At 42.7% G+C, this 24,264-nt stretch overlaps 1 protein-coding gene across 3 annotated transcripts in view; it reads left to right on the plus strand.

Moving 5' to 3' along the window:
- Positions 1-308: 308 nt before the first annotated feature.
- The window catches only part of ksr2 (kinase suppressor of ras 2), a 91,381-nt gene continuing 67,425 nt past the window's right edge, over positions 309-24,264 (plus strand). For all 3 annotated transcript variants that reach the window (XM_034596372.1, XM_034596370.1, XM_034596371.1), the window contains exons 1-5: positions 309-1,294; positions 10,444-10,584; positions 11,362-11,512; positions 19,967-20,002; positions 21,400-21,901. In XM_034596372.1, coding sequence (XP_034452263.1) covers positions 1,121-1,294; positions 10,444-10,584; positions 11,362-11,512; positions 19,967-20,002; positions 21,400-21,901 — 1,004 coding nt within the window. In that variant the 5' untranslated portion in view covers positions 309-1,120. The remainder of the gene's footprint in view (positions 1,295-10,443; positions 10,585-11,361; positions 11,513-19,966; positions 20,003-21,399; positions 21,902-24,264) is intronic.

Here is a 24,264-nt window from a genome sequence, read left to right on the forward strand (position 1 = left end):
TCATCCTGTGATTATTGAGATTTATCTCCGGGCACCTTCAAAGCATCCTGACCCCGTCAATCCAGTAATTCTATATCACATAGCAATCACATATTTGATAAATTTAACTTTCATTGTTTTTAATCATGCCATTCTCTTTTTTATATTTTATTTTGAATAAGTAACCTTTATTTTATTCTTTAAATAATTTGTCAAGATAGTTAAAAAGATGAAATCAGTGCGTTGAGCTGCAGGTGCTGTGTGTGTGTGTGTGTGTGTGTGTGTGTGTGTGTGTGTGTGTGTGTGTGTGTGTGTGTGTGTGTGTGCGTGTGTGTGTGTGTGTGTGTGTCCGTGCACATGTGTCAGTGTGCACATTCAGCTGCATGTGAATTATAACCATCATCCACACGTCTACCACCATCTCTCCTGAGCCAGTGAGCGAGATGAGCGTGGACCTGGTGCAGGCCTGCAGACTGGAGGATCCCACCGCCCTAATCTCGCGAGATCTCCTCCTCTCGGCTGCCTGCGATGCTGTTGCTGTGGGTTTGATTGACAGGAAACATGTCGGTGTGGTGGGAGCGAACCGGGATGCTGCTGCTGCCACGGGAGACAGGGACCTGCATCCAGTCCTCTCATCAGCACCAGTGAAACCCACCGGGCTCTTCACGTTCCGCTTATGATGCGCTGATCAGCTTTTTTATTTTTATTTTTTAATTATTATTATTATTATTACCACCATCCTTATTTCTAACGTCCATTCGCAAGGGGGAACCCGATGGATGCTCTGGCGAACCCGCTCCGCATCGTCCCCACCTTGTGCTCGGCGTGAGAGGCAGAGGCACCTGGATGAAACAGCAGGAACTACGAGGACTGTTGTTGCAATGGAGTCGACTCTCTCACGGCTCAAAGCTCGTCTGTAAACCCACAACATCTCGTTTCATGGCGTTCTGCAGGTCGCTCTGCTCCGTGGGCTCCTCCACGTCTCTCTCCTGAATTCTGTTCTGTTCCTCTTATTTCTTTATATATATATATATATATTTTTTTTTTTTTCTGTTCCGTTATTATTTGAAGTGCAAAGGAGGAGAGAAAAAAAAAAAAAAAAGTGTGGGGGGGATATAACGACCACTGCTCGACCCAAACTATGAACGAGGAGATGACAAAAAGCGAGGAGCAGCATCTGAGTTTGCAGAAAGCCTTGCAGCAGTGCGAGTTGGTGCAGAACATGATAGACATAAGCATTTCCAGTTTGGAGGGTTTACGGACCAAATGTGCCACATCCAACGACTTGACACAGAAGGAGATACGCACGCTGGAGGTAAGCACGGGTGGTGATGGCTGAATCTGTGCATCTTCATGTGAATCAATACAGGGGCTGTCACCGTCTCTTATTTATTTCTAGGCCACTGTGCATGTTTTTTTTTTTCTCTTCCTTCCTTCTTCTTCCCCCTCCTGTGCCTTGCTCGCCTTTTTCTGCGTAAATACGCACAGATTGACGCCAAAGCCCCGGTGCAATCTTATCTGCTCAGTGCAGTGCCATAAATCAGGAGGCTGCATCCACGGGGCTGCAGTGGAGGCTGTTGTAGACTTGCGCATTCTGCAGGTGGCGGCGAGAGAAGGTGGCTCTTCTCCATCAGAATAATATGTGAGGCCTGTAGGCTGCTGCTGCTGCTGCTGCTGCTGCTGCTGCCGCTGCCGCTGCTGCTGCTGCTGCTGCTGCCCGTGTTTACAATCCACCAGCAGCCTGCGCAACTGTCCGAGCGGCGCATCCAGGCCGCGCCGCCGTTACGCAAGGCGAGCAGATTAGTGAGATTGTTACCAAATGTCATTATCCGCGTAATTGGCCGGCGGGTGTCTTTCCAAAAAAAAATGTTACGTTACGTAATGTCCATCGCATCCAAGTATGATGTTGTGTTTGACTGTGGCCCCTCCAACCTGCAGCCCCCCCCCCCCCCCCCCCCTTCTCTCTCTCTGTGGCTGTGACGGGACTAATACACTGAATAAAACGCCATAAAGTGCGATAAGGTTTCTGGAAACTCCAGCCACCGAGCAGCGGGGGACCCAGAGGAGCGTGAAGGGCCCCGGCCCAGTGTTTCGGTGATGACCCCAGGAGATAAAAACAAACAGCATTAAGTGCGATAAGGTCGCAATAAACTCACCGCTGAGTGTCTGTGTGCACACTTTGAAGCCCCAGCGGGAATATCACTGAGATATTACATAAAAACACAGCACAGAAGAGAAGTCACACTGATCCCAAACCCCCCCGACAGGAATATGAGGATACGGTATTATATAAGATATAAACATATAGTAATACACCCGGTGATGTGTCTGAGCTGCTCAGAGGAGGTGTTACACAGACAGGGGACAGGAGGAGGAGACAACCAATAAACCAATCTGCTGAAATCATGTGAATTTAATGCATTTTAATGAGATCTGGATCATATGTTAGAAGAATTACAGGGATATTCTTCAGTTCGGGCTTTTTTAGAATGAATCCCTCAGCTTTTCTTGAAATAAAAATACATTATTTGATTAATAATCCACATGTGCAGATCCATACCAAAGCTCCTGTGCTCCGTGGCAAAGGGACTGAGGTTACAGGAGGTCAGGGAGAAGGAGGCTGTTGAAACTTGTATTCTGGCTGCATGAAGGCTGATACCCTGACTCTCCTTTGGGAGAACACAGGAGCGTAAACTGTTAAAAAGGAAAAGATCATTTCCCTTGTGCCACGGTTCCAAAGGGCAGAGTTGTACATTCGAAGTTCCAGGAAGTTATCATCCTTTTAAAAGTGATGTAAATATGACAAGTATGAACATGTGCATCCCGGGTGTTTGCCTATTTGTTTAAGTAGCTTTGCATTGTTTTAAACTATCGTCACTATTATTGAGGGATGTTCTGAGCATGAGACGTGATGTGACACACATTCTTCCTGACTGCAGAGGGCAGTGATGCAAGAGAGAAAATGTTTCCCATCAAAGAGAAGAAGATATGTGTTTATACCTGTTGAATTGAATGCAGGGAATATGATGCTTAAGGGATATTGTAGTTGTTGTTGTACATGAACAGTAGTGAAGTAGTGTGTATAAATACTGCAGTACTTTACAAAGTGCAAATACTTGAGTTTCCATTGATTTACACAAGCATTTTGTTTAGTGAACCCATATTTATGAAAATTTAAGTTGTTAAACAACATTTATGACACAGCAAAGCCTATGGACCACATCTGGTTAAAACAAGTGTTATTTCAAGTTGCATTAGGTTCATTTTATATATTTTTAACCACATCTCCTCAAAAAGGTGACAGCAAATCAGACACTAGTCGACACTGGGCTGTTGGTGAATATACTGTAAGTCAGATACTGAGTTTAATTATATTCTGCTTTTCATTACATTGATCAGTTGCTTTAATGTCCGTTTGCTGTTGTTTGGTGCTCGGTTGCACACAACAGGCTGTTCGTCTGAAAACAGATGCATGTTGCAAATACAGTTTCTTTTATATATCAGTCATGATAAATATTAGAATTTTGATCACTATGATTTTAAATCAGGGTCAAAGTTCACATCTCCAGTGCCTCCTATGGTCCAGATTTACAGAGGCCGGGAGAGCTCAACACACGGCAAATCAGGAAAACACATGCAAGTAGAAAAATCACGTGCAAATGAAGAAAGAATACAGAAAACGACAATGGAAATGTTTCCAGGGGACCCAAAAGAGGGATGCACCTGACTGTAGTTCCATGCTTTATGAAGTTATTGAGGTCTGCTACTCGTGTTTCTGTATTTGCTTGTGTTGTAACTTATTTACAGCGCATGTGTCGTCAAATTGATAAAGATGTTTTCTTAATTCGCAGTGTGTTGAGCTCTCTGGGCCACCGTACAGATTTGCCATTCTTCCAAATAGTGAGGTTCCAGGACAACTCAAGTCCCAGCTCATGTTCCTTTGGTAGTTGGTCACTCTTATTCTTTGTCTTTATAAATACATAGAAATCTGATAACTTAGATCTGTTGTGGACGACCTGAAGCTCTTAATGAAGCAGTAACAGTGTTTACAAAACAAGGTGTTGACTCTGTTTGACAGCAGCCTTCAAAATTAACCTGTGAAAACAAAATAAAAGCAAATACTTCTTCTGTATTTGCAACAGTTTACAGTGCTTAAAATGAGCTAATATTATAATAGATAATTGATAATTGGCAAAGTTATTTTAAAGTTTTTTTCCCACCAGACAAAATGATTCCAACATGAATTCAGGTCAGAGTGAGATATTTTGAAAGTCATGTTCTGTTGTGGGCTGCACTTCCTCTCAGTTGTTAAATTTAGGCTCCAATCTCTGAAACACATTTTATCAATATCTGGGAACAATAGAAATATGTCTCGTGCTTCTGCAGAAGTTTAGGATGGACTGAACCGTGCATATCAGTTTATCTGTTGTTCGTGTTTATAAATGAACATGTGAAAGAAATGCTGATCAGAAAAGAAACGTGTTTTACAAACGTGAACAAAGAGAGAAACGCTCTCGACAGTTAATTCACATGTGCAAAAAAAAGAATTACTCCTGAGAACCCTCTAATCTTGTTAAAACCCTCCGAGCCTTCCAGGGCGACCGTCTTCTTATTGCCTCGGCGACAAATGAGTCGTCCACCAGGGGTTTTGATCAGGATCACAATGACGTCAGTCGTACGCAAAGCCTTCCTCGTTAACCTGTCCTGATCTGTATTGAGTGCGGTGTCTACGGGAGATTCCTCCACGACACGGACGTTTTCCCATCTCTATTATTAACTTGAAGGACCCAGATTGGGCCTCAGACAGAATCTGTTGGAGGCGCGGAGCACTGACCCTGTTTTAGCCAACAGCTTCACCCAGAATAGCAGCCCATATCATTACCTGGATGTCGTGTTAATGCTGGTTTCCATTAATATGATTATGCATCGTTGCTGGTATCCCTGGGAGACGCTGGAATGATCAACGCACATGGTGAATGATCTGTTGTTTTCAGGCCTGCACACACACACACACACACACACACACACACACACACACACACACACACACACACACACACACACACACACACACACACACACACACACACACAGAAACCTGACGTGCAAACCCTGTTATGTATTTCATGTGAAAGAAATAATGGCAAGTGTTGTTTTTCCTTTATATTCAAGTATATAAACCGGGTGAAGGCTTTACAGTGTTTATTCAGACATCAGCTTTGTTGCTTTAGATGTGGAACTAGTGTATTTTTCTACTCATAGTCAGGAAATCAAAGGCTGTGAAGAGTAGTTTGTTATGTTTAATAAGAATTAGGCTGTAGGTGATAATATGGCTTTAAGGTAGACATCACCCAATCGTAGCTAACGAGAGAAATTCAAACCTTACCCTACTTTCATAAAGACGCGTACAACGGGAATAATAGTTGCGTTTGTATCCACCTGACACATAAAACTCCAATATCCTGGGTAAGCACCCGAATGACATCTGCTATTAGATAGATATTGATTATTAGATATTGATCTGTGTGTGTTGTGTGTTTAGTTTATGTGATTAAAGGTGTAGTTTGAGAAATAACCCTGCTGATGTCATCGGGGTCTGACAGACAACACGACAGGGAGGTGTGGGTTAGAGAGTCAAGATGTTTTAGCGTCTGCTGCTTTGATTTTGAAGATTCCTCTTTTAAAAGTACCCTCAGCTTTTGGGAAATTGATTACTAAATCGTTGAAGTACCATTTTAATACTACTACTATAATATTATTGTAGTTTCGAGTACTTTCAGTGTAGATCCAGCTCCTATCAGTACACAAATAATTTATTTACACATGTCTTTTTACCTGCTAGTTCTTACATATAAACCATTTTCTCTCATGTTTCATGAATTATGAATTACTTGAGTATGTTACAGCTCAGTAGAGTTAATCCTAATACCAGACATTCACACTAGCAGCCGATGATTTGATGTTTTAAAGTACAAAGTTAAACTCAGAAGCTGCACTGCCCTTTGTTTAAAGACCATCATGCCTTTTGGTTAAAGCTTGTTTGATAGTGCTGGACATTTTTGTAATGCAGGAAAGTGCAGGGCTCCAGTTTAACTGATTAGAAAAAGCTGGTGTAGAAGTCCTAGTCTGTTACACTGAGTGTTCATCAGTTTATCTGGATTATCCGTGAGTGTAGCACTTGTGAAGGGGTCAGTTTGGCTCATGTCTCAAATGGGACTAGCACCATATGCTCCACTTCAGCAATCTGCTTAAAGGACCACTCCGTCATTTTAGGAAGTATGCCTGGTTCTGTCGTGTTAACCGGGGTTTTACTGAGTCTATAAGAGGAACATTTGATGGTTTTCCTCATCAGAAAAAATGCTTTAAAGCTCCTACAGGCGTTTTAGCTATAGTTTAATGTAGAGGTGGTATCAGAAAACTGGTGTTAGGAGGAGACAGGATTTATAAACCCAGAAAACCAAGGGTAAACAGAGAGTAAAGAAAATCACGTGATCTCTGCAGCGGAGTTAAAACGTCACTTCCTGCCTCTGTCTGCTGCACCCGGCTGCTCCACCTCTCGCCTGAATAATGCAGAGGATTTGTTGCTGTTGTGAACGCGTCTGTGCAGAAAAACCTCCCGCTGTGTTGTGCATGTGTGAAAAGCAAACTACGGGTAAACTCTGCAGCCAATTCCCCCGATTTCACCCGCAGGTCATGTCTGAAAACGGCTTTAGTTGTTTGCACGAGCTTCTATAAAACCATATGAACCCCTCATGTAGAAGTCACCTCTGGTAGTAATATTTATGTTTTCCTTTTTCTTACCTTCTGTCGCTGCTGCAGTCACAGACTGGTAGAAACAGGGATCATCTCCAGCTTGTGTCATGCTCTTGTTAGCCTGTTAGCTCCGGCAGCTTCTGCTTGCACACCTGGTCCACAGCCCGGTGTGTTCAGTCCCTCCTGGTTTTCACCACAGCTTAACGATGAATTAACCATTCACACTCCAAAGTTGTTTCCCAGACAAGTTTCCGTTCTTCTTTTGTCCATTTTGTACGTATAAAACCGTTCTACGAGTCGATAAAGGCCTCAAACCACATGAGATTGAATCGAGCAACTCTTTCTCAACCCGCTCTACCATACTCTACCATATGATGTGTGTGTGGTATTAAGTAAGAGTGTAACAAAGACATCGCAGTGCGCCCGTATATCTTCAGCAGTGAAAGTTTTTCTTTTTCTGAAAAAGAAATATACCAGTATGATAACTTGTTTACCAGGATGTTAAAACCGTGAGCGCACAGTTGTTCCGACACTCTTGATTTAATTTATGATATTTGTGATACAACATTTTCTTCCTGAAACATTATTATCATATTATCATTATTATTTGTGATACAGATTTAAATTCACCTCTTTTCATTTGACTTCTGGACGTGTCTGTGTTGTGAATCGTGGCTGCGTGGGAGCTGTCCGGTGCTGAAAGGTGTTTTTGTCATTTCCTTGTGGTCACCAATAGTTTGTTGAATATTCTTTGGCCCAATTCAGTTTGAAACGATCAATATCGAACGTGTGATATCTGCTTTTATAGGGAAAACGAGCACCTCCTTTTGAAGTAACTCTGAAAATGACGATTTTCTTAGCCCCTCCGCGTCATGAGCAAGTTCCCCCTGCACAGACTCTGTTAGAACACTAATAATTAATATGTGGATGTAAGTTTGTTTTTATTAATATGAGAGACTATTCTTAAGTATTAAACAGAATATACAGTAGTTAATGATGTAGTTGACTGTTGCCTTAGTGAATAGTCAACACTTGGGAAGTACTTTGAATACTTTCAGTATGTTTAGCTTCTTTTACTTAAGTAGAAAAGTGATTTTGTTTGTTGTTACTTCCTAAAGAACGTTAGGGCTCTATTTTTATCGAGGGTTTTTCAGTGTTGTGTTTTTCTTTATTTCAAACGTTTGTGTTTTGCTGTGAATTTGTCGTTCTATGGTTTTGTTAATCCCGGATGCCTTTTTGTCTTCTCCCTGAATTAGATAAGACACATCATCCTCCAGTAACTGTGTATTATGTGGATAGAAACTCAAATATATATATATTTTTATATAAGTAATGCAGTTACCATAAATAAGACACGTACAGGACATGTTGAAGAGTTTACTGCTGTGAATATGTATTTTTGGTTTTGTAGTGTGATCCTAGTAGTTTTGTGGAGGTGAAACATTCATGTCTGAACAGCAGGAAGTCACATGAATTCCAAAATGACACAAACAAAGCCACACGTTGCTGTTGTAAAAAGTACAGGATGATAAATAATAACTAATAATGACATAATGATGATTGAGCACAGGTTCAGTGACGGCTCACAGCTCCTCCTCCTCTGAGGGGAACTTCAATTAGCGACACATCTTTAATAACAAGTACATAAAGATGTATTTAATAGAGTGTCTTCATAAAACAGATTTTACTGTTTGTCATATAATGAAAAGCCAGAAAATAAAAGTACGATAAACTGCAGAAATACTAAAATATAGTTAACATGTATGTGAATGTGTTTAACAGATAGTAGAGACTGGGGCATCTTGTCACGTTGTTCATATCTTCACCTCCAGAGGGCGATACTTAAAAGTTGAATAATAGATTTGTGCATCTGCTTGATCTGATGTCATATCCTGTCTGGGAAAAGAAAAGGTGAGGCCTCAGCACCAACTCTGCCTTTCTAGGCTCCAACACTAACCCAGCCCCTCCAGGCCAGAGCACTAACCCAGGCCAGAGTACAGACCCAGGCCAGAGCACTAACCCAGGCCAGAGCACTAACCCAGGCCAGAGCACTAAACCCACCCCTTCCTGGCCTGAGTACAGACCCAGCCCCTCTAGGTCTAAGTACAGACACAGGACAAAGAACTAACCCAGGCCCGAGTTCAGAACCAGCCATTCCTTGTCTGAGCACTAACCCACCCCTTCAAGGTCTAAGTACAGACCCAGGCCCGAGCACTAACCCAGGCCAGAGCACTAACCCAGGCCAGAGCACTAACCCAGGCCAGAGCACTAACCCAGCCCCTCCTGGCCCCAGCACCATCCCAGCCCTTTGAGACCTGCACTACACTGGGTGACCACTTGCCAACCAGTCACGTGCACATTCACTATTTAAACGACTATAACTCTGTACTAAAATAAGATATGAAAACTAAATGAATGCAAAATATTTGCTTGAGACAATTTGATGTAATGATCCCAAGATTCATGCGAGAGTGTGTACAGTGTGACAAGAGCCCCCCCCCCGGTCTCCTCTGCATGTGGGACCTGAATATTAGAATCTGGAGTCTCCTGCTGTCGTCTCTTTCACTTCATGTCTTTGGTTCAGCCTGAAATATCATTTGTTTTCCTTCCTGTCGCCGCTCACCACGTTATCTGAGGACACGTCTGTGACCTTTGTGGTTCAAACACGCTTTGAACATGTGAATTACAGTCAAATGTTTCCATGGCAGGTACAAAGTTAAGACAGTGAGTTCAGAGCTATGGTCAAGTACTGGTTTGTTTTCTCCACATGTGTTTGTCTTAACAGAAGACGAGAAATAAAAAAGCTGATGCATGTGTCCAGTCCTCTCTGCAAACACACCCTGTTCCAGTTTCCCAGTGTAACCACAGCTTTCAGCCACTAACCACTGAGCCGCCCCCAGTGGAGCAAACAGGCGTTAAGTGATCTCAGTGGTGGAGGTTGAGGTGGAGGAGAAGTTCCCTGCATCGATTATTCAGCTCGTACTGGGATTTCAGTGACTTTGCAATAACCAGTGAACAAACTGCTGCTGCTGCTTGATTCTGGACGTCAGGGTTTTTAAAGATGTTTGGATGAACTAATTTAGGATTAAACATTTACATTCGTACATCTTTTATTTTTGAGTTTGCATGATCAGAAACAAAGAACAGGTTGATTCTTTAGGTCCAATACACAAGGTCAGGCAGTTTTATTTATAAAGCACATGTCATACACAGGGGCAGATTCAAGGTGCTGCACTGACATTGGAAACAACACAAATCAAAAGTCTTGTTAAAATCAATTAGTTTAAAAAAATAATAAATAAAATTAAAGTGAGGTAAAATGAAAAAGAGATAAAAAAATCAAAAAATAAAGTAGTAAAATTGTAGAAATATAATAGATAGAAATATTTAAAAGAATAAAATGATGGTATATTGATATGATTTTGTAAAATAGTTAATCTGAATAGAGACGTGTTGAATCTGGATTTAAAAGCTGCAATGGACGAGGAGTTAGGAGGAGTTTGTTGTTCAGAGTCGGGATAAATGCTAAAACATTTTATGATATAATGGACAAAACCAAGCAGTTATTAGAAGACTATATTTTTTGTTAGATCTGAATTAATTTCCTGCAAACAGCCTTAGATTCTGAAACTAAATCCAACAATTAACAAGTGAAATATAAACATGTTTAAACACTGTGGTCGCTGTGGTTTTGCTTGTCTCTTCTCTCAGGGGAAGTTGGTGAAGTACTTCAGCCGCCAGTTGTCCTGTAAGTGCAAAGTGGCCTTAGAGGAGCGCAGTGCGGAGCTGGAGGACTTCCCTCGCCTCTGCCACTGGTTCCGCATCGTCAACCTGAGGAAGGAGGTCACGCAGGTGAGATTTCAAACTACCAACCTTTTTTTTTTATGTATACGTCAGATATCTTACGAAAAGTTATGCACAAAGTTTTCGTGTGAATTCCCACGAAAATGTTCAGCGGTTCGGCAGCAGGCTGTTCTCATCGTGGGCTCGTAGGAAATAATACGAAAAGCAACGCAATAGAATTCGTGTGAAATCCACGTAATCGTGAGGCTGGGGACACGTGACCTATGCGCCATATGTTTTATTCTTTATGGGAAATTAAATGTCATCATTTAAATGTGTTTTTGATCAAAGCTGAAGAGGGAACATCTGCTTTTTATTTTCATAATCTTCTTTCAGATAGTGTGTTTTCTTTTAAATCTAAAAATAGCAATGTGATCACTCAAATTATAAATTTGGTAACTGATATTAATATTATAGGTCTGGGCAAGAGACACAAAAACATTAAAAATATCCTTATCATGGTCTTTTTTCTTTCTCATCCCTTTTAGTGTTACTTGGTAAATAGTGAGTCAGTGACAGAATGAATGAAAGTCTGGTTTTCTTTGGCAGAAACAAACTTACTGACCCAGGACTTTTCTTCTTATACATTATTATTGCTCTTGTGTAATAAACTGCATGTCCTCTATGAGGCCGGTCGTATGGGTCACAGATGCTATTCATCTTAAACTTAAACCAAATGTTTGATATACTTCTAAAGATGTGTCTAACTGTGTGTGTGTGTGTGTATGTGTGTGTGTGTGTGTGTGTGTGTGTGTCTCTGTGTGTGTCTGTGTGTGTGTGCTGCAGGAGATGAGCCCAGGCGAGGTGACCCTGGAGGGTCTGCTGGACATGAGTGAGGAGCAGGTGTGTGAGCTGCTGCAGAAGTTTGGTGCCAACGAAGAAGAGTGTGCCCGACTCAACGCCTCCCTCTCCTGCCTGGGAAAGGCCCACCAGCTCGGTGAGGGACACACACACACACACACACACACACACACACACACACACACACACACACACACACACACACACACACACGGATGAGCTCATTGACTTATAATAACGTTAATCTTATTAAAATTAAATCATGTGTGTTACCTTTGTGTTTTTTGCTTGATTTTCCAGGCTGATAGTTTATTTCAATAACCTTTTTTTTAGATAGATTATAAATATATTATCATCACTTTTCTTACCAAAGTGAGGTTGTGTTTAACGATTACACAGTTTGAAGTAGACAAAAAATATCTGTGGTGCATTCAAAGACTTTCTGCTGTTTCAGACTTGAGAACTTGCTGCTGGACAGAAACTTATTATTGTCATCGTCTGACTTTTCTTTTTGAATTTGATATTATTCAGTAGATTGCTGAGAGAAAAAGAGGAAACTGAAAAGATGAATGCATCTTAAACCTTTACACCAGTATGTTTATGTTACTTTGAGGAAATAACACAGTGAGTTTCATCACTGACCACAAATAAGTTTGTTTGTGTTTGAACTGAACTGCATCAAATCCTACGGCTGTGTTGAAAGTATGAAATCAGACACGGTTAACAAAGATGTAAACTTTTTACATTTTGTAGTTAAACAGCCAGATCCGGATACTTATAATAATGTGGTGTTGAAGTGACAGAAGATAACATATTTCGTTATTTGTGAAACTTAAGCTAAAGAATCATTTAACAATAAGCTTTACATTCCTCAGAGGAATTAAACCGAGTTTATCAACAATCAACAACAGAATGTCAGATTGTTTATATTCAGACTGATGTGTTTTCTGGCAGTGATACTGAAAACTAATATAATACATAATCCAGTCTTTATCTATCATCAAAATTTAAGAAGCGTTGTGAATTAGTTTTGTTTTAATCTGGTGTGATATTAACTTGACCCTGTGTTTGTAATTCTCCTCCATGAAATCACCTATCAAAAGATTGTGCACGTTTCTATCCAGCAGGTGGAGCTGTTCAGCCACAGTCGTTCAGTCTCTGTGTAACTTTAAATCAAAGTTCATCACTTCAACACCACAACTCTTCTCAGGAATAAAACTTTATTAACATCGCCTGTTTAGAGCAACAGATTTAAAAAAAAAAAGTTTATTCATATTTCCTCTTTTTTTGTTGCTTGAGATGTAGAACGTTTCATTTCCTTTCCTTTGTACCAGGGCTTTCCACCAGGTGGCGGTAGAGACCGTAAATATGTTCTCAGTCTCTCAGATTGCTGCTTTTGCAATGATACACAGGAACCAGAAGGGGGCAGTAGAGCCTAACTTAAACTGCATCGAGGGGTTTAGTAACAACCTTTTGTAAAAAACCTGTTTGATAACACAAACACACACACACACACGCACGTACACACACACACACACACACACACACACACACACACACACACACACACACACATAAACACACACACACACATAAACACACACACGCACACGCACACGCAGTAACAGATGTTCTTTGAAACAGACGGTTCTTCTGAATTATTGAGCAAATTAACTTGATGAATAGTTTTTCTTCCGTGAGCCTTCAATAAAACAGAGATTTACTTAACGAGTGTTTTTATTAGAGGAGCTTTAACTCAGAGTTTTGTATTTTATAACATTTTCTTTGAATGTAGTGAAAAAGAACTCGGACAAACGTTTTCTACAAACAGCCTCAGAACCAGTGAGTCTGCAGGTGCTCAGCTCCACAGCTCCTCTGCTGGTCCCTGCTCTCTTTTGTCTGATGGTGTCTGGGACACACTTCACTCTTATCTTTCTGCACCAGTGGTCTGACTGGAGATGGAGGTGGTTATTGTCCAGAAAGAGAGACAGACAGGCGTCCCCCCTGGCAGAGTCCATCAGCTGGTCCCAGTCGTCCAGCTGGGTTCAGACCAGTCAGGCTTCAGACGTCTCTGACCAGGACTTTAACTGTGTCCTGCTGTTTTTAAAATTGGTCAAGAGTTAAAAATCCTCTGGTGTGAGGCAGCCCTTTGATACCGTTCACATAACTTCTGAATGCCGACTGGAGCCGGAGATCGAACCACCCACGTTCTCTTTAGTGGGCGCCCCCCCTCTCTACCTCCTGAGCCACAGCTGCTCTGACAATGACAACATTTCACATGATTATTATTCTGAGAGAACTGGGAGTTCAGTGACAGCAAACAATGATAAAGGGACAGAAATAATGAGCGTTAATGCATCAGGTGAATCCAGACAAAGAGAATATGGAACAGTGAACATTTCTCTTTTTTCACAGTTACGTTGAGTTTGTATTGTTGTGAGTGTAACAGTTGATTCCAGGCTTCCTGTCCAGTCTTCTATGATAAGAGGTCGTCCTCCTGAAGCCCCTCAACCCCCCCCGCCCCCTCTCGCTGCATCGAGCCCTTTCACTGAGCTGCACCTTCTTAGAAATCAACGTTTGATTTCCAACAGTTAAATCATGGCTGAGAATGACAGTTCGTTCTTGACCCCTCTGAAGAATAAAACCCCTCAGTGTCCACACCTCGCCTTGCTGCTCTCGCTCCGTTGTCATGGAGACATCTCCATTGTCATCACTGTGTAGAACTTTGATAATTGGAATCGAGCTGTAACCAGTGTCTCTGTAGGTGGACGTCCTTCCTTTCATAGGATTGTTGTTCAAAAATCAATTTAAAGTGAGAATAAAAAATAATTACCATGTACAATAGTTGTTTTACGGCGCATATTTTCTGCGCATCAATTCTCGGCCCCCACGCCGACTCTGACCCACATTGCCACAGTCCGTCCATCCCATATTAATTCTGGTAATGGGACCCAGTTACCTTTCTTATCAAAATAAACCAAACCAAGAAATCAAACCAAAACCACTTTAATTTACATTTATTTACCTCTTTTACAGGTAATTAATCACATTTGAATCACTTTCTAACGCTGTATGAACTGACGACAGAAACAAACATTTATATAAAACTAGTTACAATGGAGAAGCTGGTATTTAAACAGCTAGAAGTTATGATCCCCTCCTATAACCAAACTTCCAGCATCTGTCTCTGAAGGTTTGTGTTTGCCTCACTGTCAACCTCTTTCCCTCGTCCTCCTTCCTCCTTCCTCCTTGTTCATCATCCCCTCCTCTGCCTCTCTTCTTCTTCGCACGTCGCCTCCACCGACTCTCCCATCATCTCCCTCCCCTCGCTCTCTCTCCTGCTCTCCAAACGCAGGCTCTGGCCACACAGAAGCCACTAATGGGCTCTCCAACAGGAGGGGTGGGGGACTGGAGATGTGTGAATGCGCGACAGCAACATCGCCGCCACTACACCACCGCACGGAGCGTGGAGAGGTGCACTCAGCCCAGAGAGAAACACAGGGTGTGCGGCCGCATTCTTCGTGTTCTTATGGAGCTCGGAGAGGGAGACGAGTTGTGCAGCTCAGAAACTCGGCCACATTTACACATCTGTGTGTTGGTTTGTCAGCATATATGCAACAGAAGAAGAAGTGCACGAGCATTTAAACACTTATTTTTCTCCGAGAAATCTGGAGGTTGTTGCAGAACGAAGGATTTGCAGATTTATCGACACGCTCTTTGAAAGAGAATCTGTTCCTCCAGTTTATGAGTCATCAGGAATTAATGCTTAAAATTGGCAGACAAGGACATTTGCATACTTCACCGTCCCCTACATCGCACAACCGGAGAAACACAACGAGTGAATGTATGTTGCTCGCTGCTGCTGCTGTAATGGTGGAGGAAGGAAACTAATGCAAGTTAATAGAATTTTTTTCACTACAGGCTCTTGGGATTGCAGTCCGCCAGTTGCAATGAGGATGAGTCATACAATTCGGAGGCAGCCGGTCGGTTCTTTGTGCCGCAATATACACACATTACCCAGCCCGCCCCTCTAGACAACTCCACACACAGAGAGACACTACACAAACACACACACACACACACAACATTTTCATACAGACAATATCTTTAATACAAGTTATTTTGTTGATCAGGCTAATAGCGGTGAGCTTCGCGCAGCACGACAGGTTGCCACGCTACCTCTCCGCTGTAATCTTTGACAGCCGAAGTCCCCGTGCTTCGCTTTGAGACAGCTCCACATGCATATACAAACACCTAATTGGCTTCAAATGCCATCAGCGAGAAAAGGAAAACGCAGAAACGCCGGAGGGGAAAAGGGAAAGAATATGCGAGAGAGGGAAATTGGAGGAGGAGAGGAAAGGCGGGAGGGGGGGAGGAAGGACACTGAATAACATGAGAAAGAGGCAGCGGCGACAGGAGTTGAAGCAGAAACATGGTCACGGCGAGAAGAAAGGAGCAGATGCAACAGGGAAGGAAAGACACCAGAAGAAACATTGACCGAACCCCCGACCCCCGTCTTCCTGAGCACCTCTGGGTGGTCCTCATTGGCTGTTAACCAATTAGCAGCGTCTAACTTTGTGTCCCACTGACTCACACTGCGAGTACGTCCACAGGCCCAGTCCTCAGAAGAGTGGAGATTAAAAAGGGGGGGACACTGCGTCTAGTGAACGCAGCGTTGCCCTTTTCCGCCAAATCCCGTTTACAGTGGCAGTGAGATACTGTCCCAGTGGCATTTCACTGCCATTTAGCCCAAAGAAGCAACACATCCATCCAGAGGTAATTACTCCAATTATGAGGCTGATTATCTGCCTTTCTCAAAGCCCCGTTAATAGCGTGCGTGTCAGTCCCAAGTGCGTCAGGTGCGTTGTTTGGTTCATCGGCTGATGTGGAGATGTAGAGTTTCTCAGGAGAGGGGGAAAATGGCAAAGTGTTTCTGAAGTTATGCACATGTCAAATATATGGAAATCTTGGTCTATGAGGATTTGTTAAAGGAAAAGTTTGATATTTGGGGGAAAACAGGATATTTATTCAGGAGGTACAAACGGCTCAGTCCACGTTTCAGAGTTTAGACCTGCTTTGGTCATTTGTGCTTTTCTCACTGGTTTAAAGAAAGCTGGGTAATTTATAGAAAAAGGTGATATCACATCATTCAAATACCTTCATGATTCAGCATCATTTCACAATTGATTGATTGTTTATTGTCAATCAAATCAGATGGAACCACACCCACAGCTTGATGTTTGTTTAACTATTTAGAGACATAATCTGTAACAATTCTTCATGAAAAGGTCTAAGAACGACCGGACCTATGTTAGAATATATATGAACGTTTAATAAAAGTTGCAAACTCAAAACTGACCTGTGATCACCTCAGTCTACTTTTATCTCAGTTTTGTTCTCCACCAGCTCCTAAAGGAAACTCCTGGCTCTGCAGCAGCTAAATGCTTCAGCAGCTACTGTGTCTTTCTGCCGTTAGTTGCTGTGCGGGAATCCTACAGCTGTTTTTAGAGCCTCTTCACAGAAAGCAGCTGCCTGTTCTGTCTGGAAACAATGTTGAAGAGCATCGTGAGATTGAAGCGAAACAAAGCGAGGCTGCAGAGTTGCAGAAAAAGAAAAGCGGTTAGCTGAGAAAAAGCCTGTCAGCCCCAAGAAGTCGTGATAGATTACCAGACTCAAAGTATTTTATGTTTTGTATCAAAGCTTTCCAACGAAAAAGCAACTTTTAAAAACTCACTCTCCAACAAGAGAAAGTCACAGTTCTCAAAGGGCTAATGTTCAGTCTGGGTCCTTCATCCAGTCTCTTTCCTGACTCCTCTGCTTATTGAGAGGATGTGAAATGAGAAATTCATAAGTCAAGTCCTGGTTCTTGTTGCTGAAGCAGTTGCTAAGATACTGGTGCGCTTGATGAATGGACTCATTACTTGAAGCAACAGTTTCATAAGTGTGACTCGAGTTCATTGCTTCTCTCGCCGAGAAAGTTCATTTTGATATCAGCTTGATAAACACTGTCAGAAGCATTTTTTTTTTTAAAGTGAGGCTCCTTCGAAGAATATAAATACAAATAAGAGAGAAAACCATCATTTGTATCAAAGGTGATTGGTTGACATTTTCAAACATTATCCAGTGAGATTGTCATGTGGTGTTAATTTCGAAAAGGACGGTTCAAACTGGCACTTGCACACACCGGAGATCTGCTCAGAACCAGATCTGCTTTCTGTTGCCTCCGATCTGTGACCTCAGCCTCACTGATATGAATTCAGGAGGAGTCGATTCGTTTTAGGGGCTTTCACACCTACATTGTTTGGCCTGCACCTTCAGACTTGTAGTCAGAATCAAAAAATACCACGGTCCAGTTCACTGGATCGAAATGTAATCAGACTCGGACCAAAAGAGGGGATTTCGGACCGGATCGAACTGAACCATGATTTGTTTGCTGTTAAAAACTTTTGGGATAGTTTGGACTTTTCGGACCAATTGCAGGAAGTTAACACGACATTAAACAGTAGCAGAAGATAAGAAGCTGGCAGGATCGCTGCAGTCTTCACCTCTGACCATATTTCGTGCATTCAAACTAGTGTTGAGTACCGCAACGGAACCAGTTCACTCATTTTCTCCACTCAAACAGAAAGACTACCTTTTCAAACTATTTAATATGATGGCCAATGGATAACAAGCTGACATCAGAGGGAGAAGCTCCCTCACCTCACTGCCCAATTAGTGCGTTTACCCCGATTTCTCGTTTCCAATTTCTGCCGATCGGAACCGGAGCCGATTAAAACCTGTGTCGTTGGACTCTGCAGCAGGAAGTGAGTTCTGAGTTCCACGTGTTTTAATGGGTTTTTCGACCAGAGGAAGACATGAACCTTGGTCGAGCTGAAGTTGAGTCTTGCTGAGTGGCCTGTGGTTTTATTCCTGCTAATAAAGGAGGCTTGATCCGGCGTCCTCCTCGTCCTCTCCCTCATCTGGGGATGAGCACTCTCTCAGAGCCCACTCGGCCATTCTGCATCTTGAAACTGCTTCTGAAGGGGTTGTTAGGGTTGAGATGTCAGCCTCTTAACGCGGGTTCAGGGACAAGTGTGTGTGGTTGTCACGCAGCGACACCGAGGGCAGAGTGGCAGTGACAGCGTGACTGGAAACACCCCACTGTCTAATATCCACGGGTGTGAAGAGGCAGCTGTCGGCAGGCAATTGATATTCATGTGACTTCAGGAACATCAATCACTGTTAAAAGTGACAGGTGTTGTCATCAATGGCAGCTCTTCAACTCTAAGCTCAGAAGTTTCACATTTCACAGAAACATACTGAAGGAGAAAGGAGCCATGCGTCACATCGGGCTGAAAACAGCTGGTTTCCATGACAAATAATAACCAGCTTCACTTATTAGAAAGCTTCAGCTCGAGAGCACAACATGAGTAGTGATGAAATTTAATATCATGCAATGTTTTGTTTGTTAAAAGTACGAGTAACCTCTATTTTTACGAGTGTTGAAATACTGATCCACTGATTTAACACTTAAACATTGTTGGATTCATGAAATCAAAATCGATGCTATAGAACCGGACATCGTTTATTTTTTATTACCACTGTCGCCTAGCAACAGAGCTGCAATGCCCCCTAAAGGCCCCTAGGTTTTAAACATGTACGTTATTTTCTGAAGCCTGATACATTTAAAAGTGTAAGCATCAGAAGTTTTGGTCTTGTCGCTTGTCCTCGCTTTTAACGTCTTTGAAAAACTGCAATGACACTGGTTGGCCTGAGAAGGATTTTTCAGGTTTTTCCGAATTTGAAAATGTCCGTAAAATTCTCAGTGAACGAGTTGCAGAGGTGATGACGTTTCTAACAAGTGACCGACACAAATCTGAAAAAAAAAAAAGAATACAAGTATCTTAGGATGAATAAATGAGAAAGGCAAACTCCGGATAACGTCCTGACCACATTTCCCCGGACATTTTCCAGAGTTCATGTCTGACAACAGCTCATTTAACGTGTTAACAATCCTACATGAGCTTTAGTGGAAGAAAACCTGCAGTTCTGATGCCAGATATGTTTTTTTTAAAAGAAATGTCAGAACCCTGAGTCAGGACGAAGGAAAAATATTTAAAAAGAGAAAATGAGACTCTTGAAAACTCCTGTATATTTGGTCCCTGGTGTCTCCGCAGCCGTCTCCTCCCACAACCCGTCGTTCCTCGTGGCCTCTTCATAACATGACCGAATGGGAAAGGCTGCAGGCTTTTTTTGTTTCCCATCAAGTTTTTCCACTTCCTCCGGGACCTTTTTTATAAGAGATATTTTTCTCCTGGTTCATTTGATCTCGCTGGTGTTGATATTATGTTTGAAGTTTGTGTTTTCAGATGCTCGTGGCTCCTTAGAGACAACGTCACTCACGGGGAAGAAAAGCAATGACACACAAAACAAAATGGTGCAGGGTTGTTGACAGAGACTCAGTCATGCATGAGATATTTCACCCTGGATCGATTCCACCAGCATGTTTTGTAACTGCAGATAGAAAAGAGAAGAAGAACACTGTGGGCTATTTCAGCTGTGTCTCCACCAGGTCAATAAACACATTGTTTTTGTTTCTTTCCTCAAGAACAACTTGAGGAGGATAAATTGCACAGTAACGGAGGTAAAGTATTGTCATCTGAGCTCGAGAAAACACTCATCCTGGCTGCTCACCCTCAAGTTTCTCGCCTCCTGTCGCTCTTTCTTTCTCATTCAGCAGAAAGTTTAGTTTCGGTGGATGTCGGCTCGTGTTATGACTCATGCAGCTTTGCCCTGTTCTGTCGTGGCGCACGCTTCCATCTCTCCGCCTCTGTTTTTTTGCTCCATCAATTCATGCTTCTTCGGCATATTTGAACACCGCCGCACCACTAATATGTTCCCATCAGATAACAGCAGAGTTAATTATTCATTACCCCAATTGAGCGCATTTGCTGGTCCTACCTGTCTCCGCCTGCTGCCAGGATTACTCTTACTGCTCCCATCAAGAAGTGAGCCAGTTAATGGATGTTTTAGTATTAAGAACATGTCAAGAAGCAATTTAATTTAACTCGAAACACGATACTACACACAAACGTTCATCCACATTATCAAAAAACATGTTTTCTCACTCAGCACCAGTGCTATCTACACATTCAGACAGTTCTGCGTTTTAATTGCCCAGGTTTCTCCTGAGTGCTCTCACAGTCACTGCTGATATATTATATTAAATTCAACAGCAGCCTCTTTTTTGACACTTTCAACAGTTTCCATAGAGAGTCACTCTTCAGGAGAAAGTAGTTCCGATGAGTAGCTCTTAGGATTTGAGTGACTGGCAGATTGTTACTTTTTCAAATGTCATGTTTGAAAAGCTGCAAGGAACATTGGACTGATAGAACACTAGTCCCAATTTGAAGGCTCCTTCAAATGTGTCCTCCCCCCCTGAGCGACGGAGGCTCCACTGGCCCAACATATCCCAGGATTCATTGCTCTTCAGTGATTAACTGTTTTTAAAATAAAATCCATCTTTTAAGAGTTTTTATTAAAACCAAAGAACCTTCTCGTTGGTAGGTCTGTTGCTAGGCGATGGCTGCGAGGGTAGGACAAGCTGGTGATGTAATAAGACCAGACCGTCCCATTTTGTTTTAGAGGATGTGGCCCCTGAATTGAGACACGACCTAATCTCTTTGAAAAACAGTTTGTCACTGAAGTGCAATGATCAGTCGTAAGAAGGCTGAACTCACTCCTCAGTAGAAAGTAGTTCCACTGGGTAGGTTTAGGGATTTAAGTGACCGGGACGTTGTTTCTGGAAATGTTAAAAAGCCATTTTCAAAAAAGCAGCAAGGAACATAAACAAATCTTAGAAAGAGACGTCTCAAAACCTGGGCAAACGAAACCAAAAATCATTCGCATGGTTCAATACTTCTACAGATTAGTGAGAAAATATGTTCTTTCATAGTGTGAACTTCTTCATATGCATTTTACATCACTGGCAGCGGTTACGTTGACTTTAACCCAGCGCTTGTCTCTTGACTCCTCCCACAGGGAGCCAGGCGAAGCAGGACTGGTCCATCCAGTGGCCCACCTCTGAATCGGGCAAGGAAAACACTCCGGTGTGCCAGCCCGAGGTCAGTCAGTGGATCCGCTTCCAGCTCTCCCAAAGCCCCAAAGTCCAGTCCAAGTACAACCAGCACATGTGCCACAGCCCCCAGGCCCTGGCCCCCCCTTTGTACGTCGATCGACTCACCGTCGACAGCTCCGCCACAGGGCTCTTCCCTTCCCTGGACTTCGGTCAACGCTCCCTGCCCCCGTCTCCCCGCCAGAGGCATTTTGGCCACACGCCTCCTCGGACTCCCCTGGTCATCAACACCATGACCCCACCGGGCACTCCTCCCATGCGGCGGAGGAACAAAGTGAAAGCCCCGGGAACGCCGCCTCCGCCCAGCCGCAAACTCATCCACCTGCTGCCGGGCTTCACCGCACTGCACCGCAGCAAATCCCATGAGTTCCAGCTGGGGAACCGTGTGGAAGACAAGCAGACACCAAAGTAAGTGGCGGCCATTTTGGAGCTTTGTGTGTTCAGGTCATGACCCGAACCACGTTGAGATGTAAATACAACATGTCGCCCTGGTGGCAAAATTCAAAACCCAGGATTAGAACGTGCTTCACTCTCAAATTGATTGACAGGAAGAAAAACTATTCAACAACAGAATTCTCAGTAATTCATGTTTTTCTGAGGTTTGTTTACATGTGTGAGCTTGGTAAACAAAATCATTCATTTAATCTTTAACACAAATTCATTATGTAGGTTAATTAAGCTCTGGTTTGTATTTATAATTTCAATGAATCACATAATTGATTGCAAATGAGGCCTTTAATGTTTGTGTATCTAATTGAGTTTGGAGTTAAAGATCAGGCCCCTCCAGTCACAAAAGCAATTTGACAAAATGCACACAGACATCGCTCCGTTCTCCTGTTTACTTAACAAAACATAAATGTGCATTGTTTACCTCTTTCAAATAACTACTCTGACAAATAAATCAGAGTATATAGTGATGTAGAAGTACTCTGACGCTAAATAAAACTAGTAATACTGCAAAAATAGACAAAAACGTCCTGCATTAAAAATGTAAAAGTATAAATGTGTCAAATACTAGAGTAGTTACATTTCAGAAAAATAGCTAATTTCCTTTATTGTATTATTCGATTGTTGTTATTATTGATATGTAAGTACAAGAGCATTTATTTATTTATTCAGGGTTGTTTAAACTTTAATGCTTTATATTTCTATGTGTTTTGCATTTCATAAAATGTCAAATCCTTTAAAGTGACCAATAATCTCAGGTGTAAGATAAATATAGTGGAGGAATAAGGTTTAATATTTACCTCTGGATTGTAGTGGAGTAGAAATGTAAAGTAGCAATAAATGGAAATACACAATCATTACAATACATTCATCAGTAGGTGCACAAATACAAAGTGTGTGAGATATACAACTGGATAGAAAGTCTTAAAAGCTAAAGTTAGTTTTTTCTAATCATGTCCTGTGTTGCTCTTCAGGGCTACATGGTTCTTATTGCACAAATTTGTTTCACTGTCAATACTATCTTGTTTATAAAGTTTCTTAGAGACAATATTCCGAGTTAGCGCTGGTCACTCAATTTCAGCAAATGACCTGCCTGCAGCGAACGTCCAGAGACTTCCGCTCTCTGCTCCTCCCACACTTTACTTCCATCTGATTCAAGCCGCACAGACACACAGAAAGTTTGGGCTCCACCTTTTCCTTTCTGCAGTTTTACCACAACACAATCTCCCACCGGTGCCCCATCAGATTAATTCCCAGGAGGACATCATTGCCCATAAAGAACCAACAGGCTGTCGGTGGAGATAAGGGGCCGTGGGCTGAGTTCCTGCCCGGCCGGGCCTGTGTCTGGTGCTATGCTGATCGGATTTGCCCACAAACAGGGTCCAGCCCTGGTTGGTAATCAGGAACCAGAGTCTGCCTCAGGAGAGTTGCTCTCATTTTGATAATGCCATTAGATGACAGTGTCCTATCACTGCTACACTTGGTAAGTTAATATTTGGGAGTTGTCCTCTGCCGCTGCGACGGCCATCTGGGTTGTATTCAGCGTGTGCTCGGCTGCGGACAGGGCTGCATCCTCATGTCGGTGCATGTGTGTGTGTGTGTGTGAGCAGTGTGAGGAGTGGATCGTGGCTGCGGTGAATAGGCCTAAAACGGCATTAGGGCATTGATTACCGGTCCCTGAGCACTGATAGACTGCAGGCTGCGAGTCGAGCCCCTCTAATCAATGGCCTGTGTGTGTGTGTGTGTGTGTGTGCCTGGAAATGTTGCGAGTCATCGAGACGGGGCAGAGCTGCCGGCTTCTCTGGTCGCCAAGTGCCTCTCATGATGCATCATAATTGGTTGGAGGACGGTGCTGGCAAGCATCAAGTCGGTGGTGCAGTTCTGGCACGAGGCGCTCGGACTGGTTTGTGTCTGCACGAGGGAATCGGCCTCGTTTGAAAGTTGGCATCTGGTTTTATTCCTTTTAGAGACTAAATACCTGAAGTTAAAAGCTTTTACGTTTCTGCCGTATTACATTTTCTTACACGCAGAAAAATTCAGAGTTGAGGCTGTTTTTCTGGGTTAGATATAAGGAGTTGTGTTGTTTTTGTGTAACCCAGCTGCTGGTTTAGTGGTTGGATCAGTGCTAGTGACGTTTGACCCGACATAAAGAGGTCTCAGGTGATAGAGCGGGTTGTCCACCAACCAGAGCATCAGTGGTTCGATTCCCCAACTCCTTCAGTCCACAAAAGAAAGGGGTAAGACACTAAACTCCAAATTCTTCTCTAGGATGATATGCGACAGAAAACAGGCTGCACGAGGAGCGGATGGAATATTAAACACAT

This window comes from Hippoglossus hippoglossus, chromosome 9, assembly GCF_009819705.1.
Source record: "Hippoglossus hippoglossus isolate fHipHip1 chromosome 9, fHipHip1.pri, whole genome shotgun sequence".
Classification (NCBI taxonomy): Eukaryota; Metazoa; Chordata; class Actinopteri; order Pleuronectiformes; family Pleuronectidae; genus Hippoglossus; species Hippoglossus hippoglossus.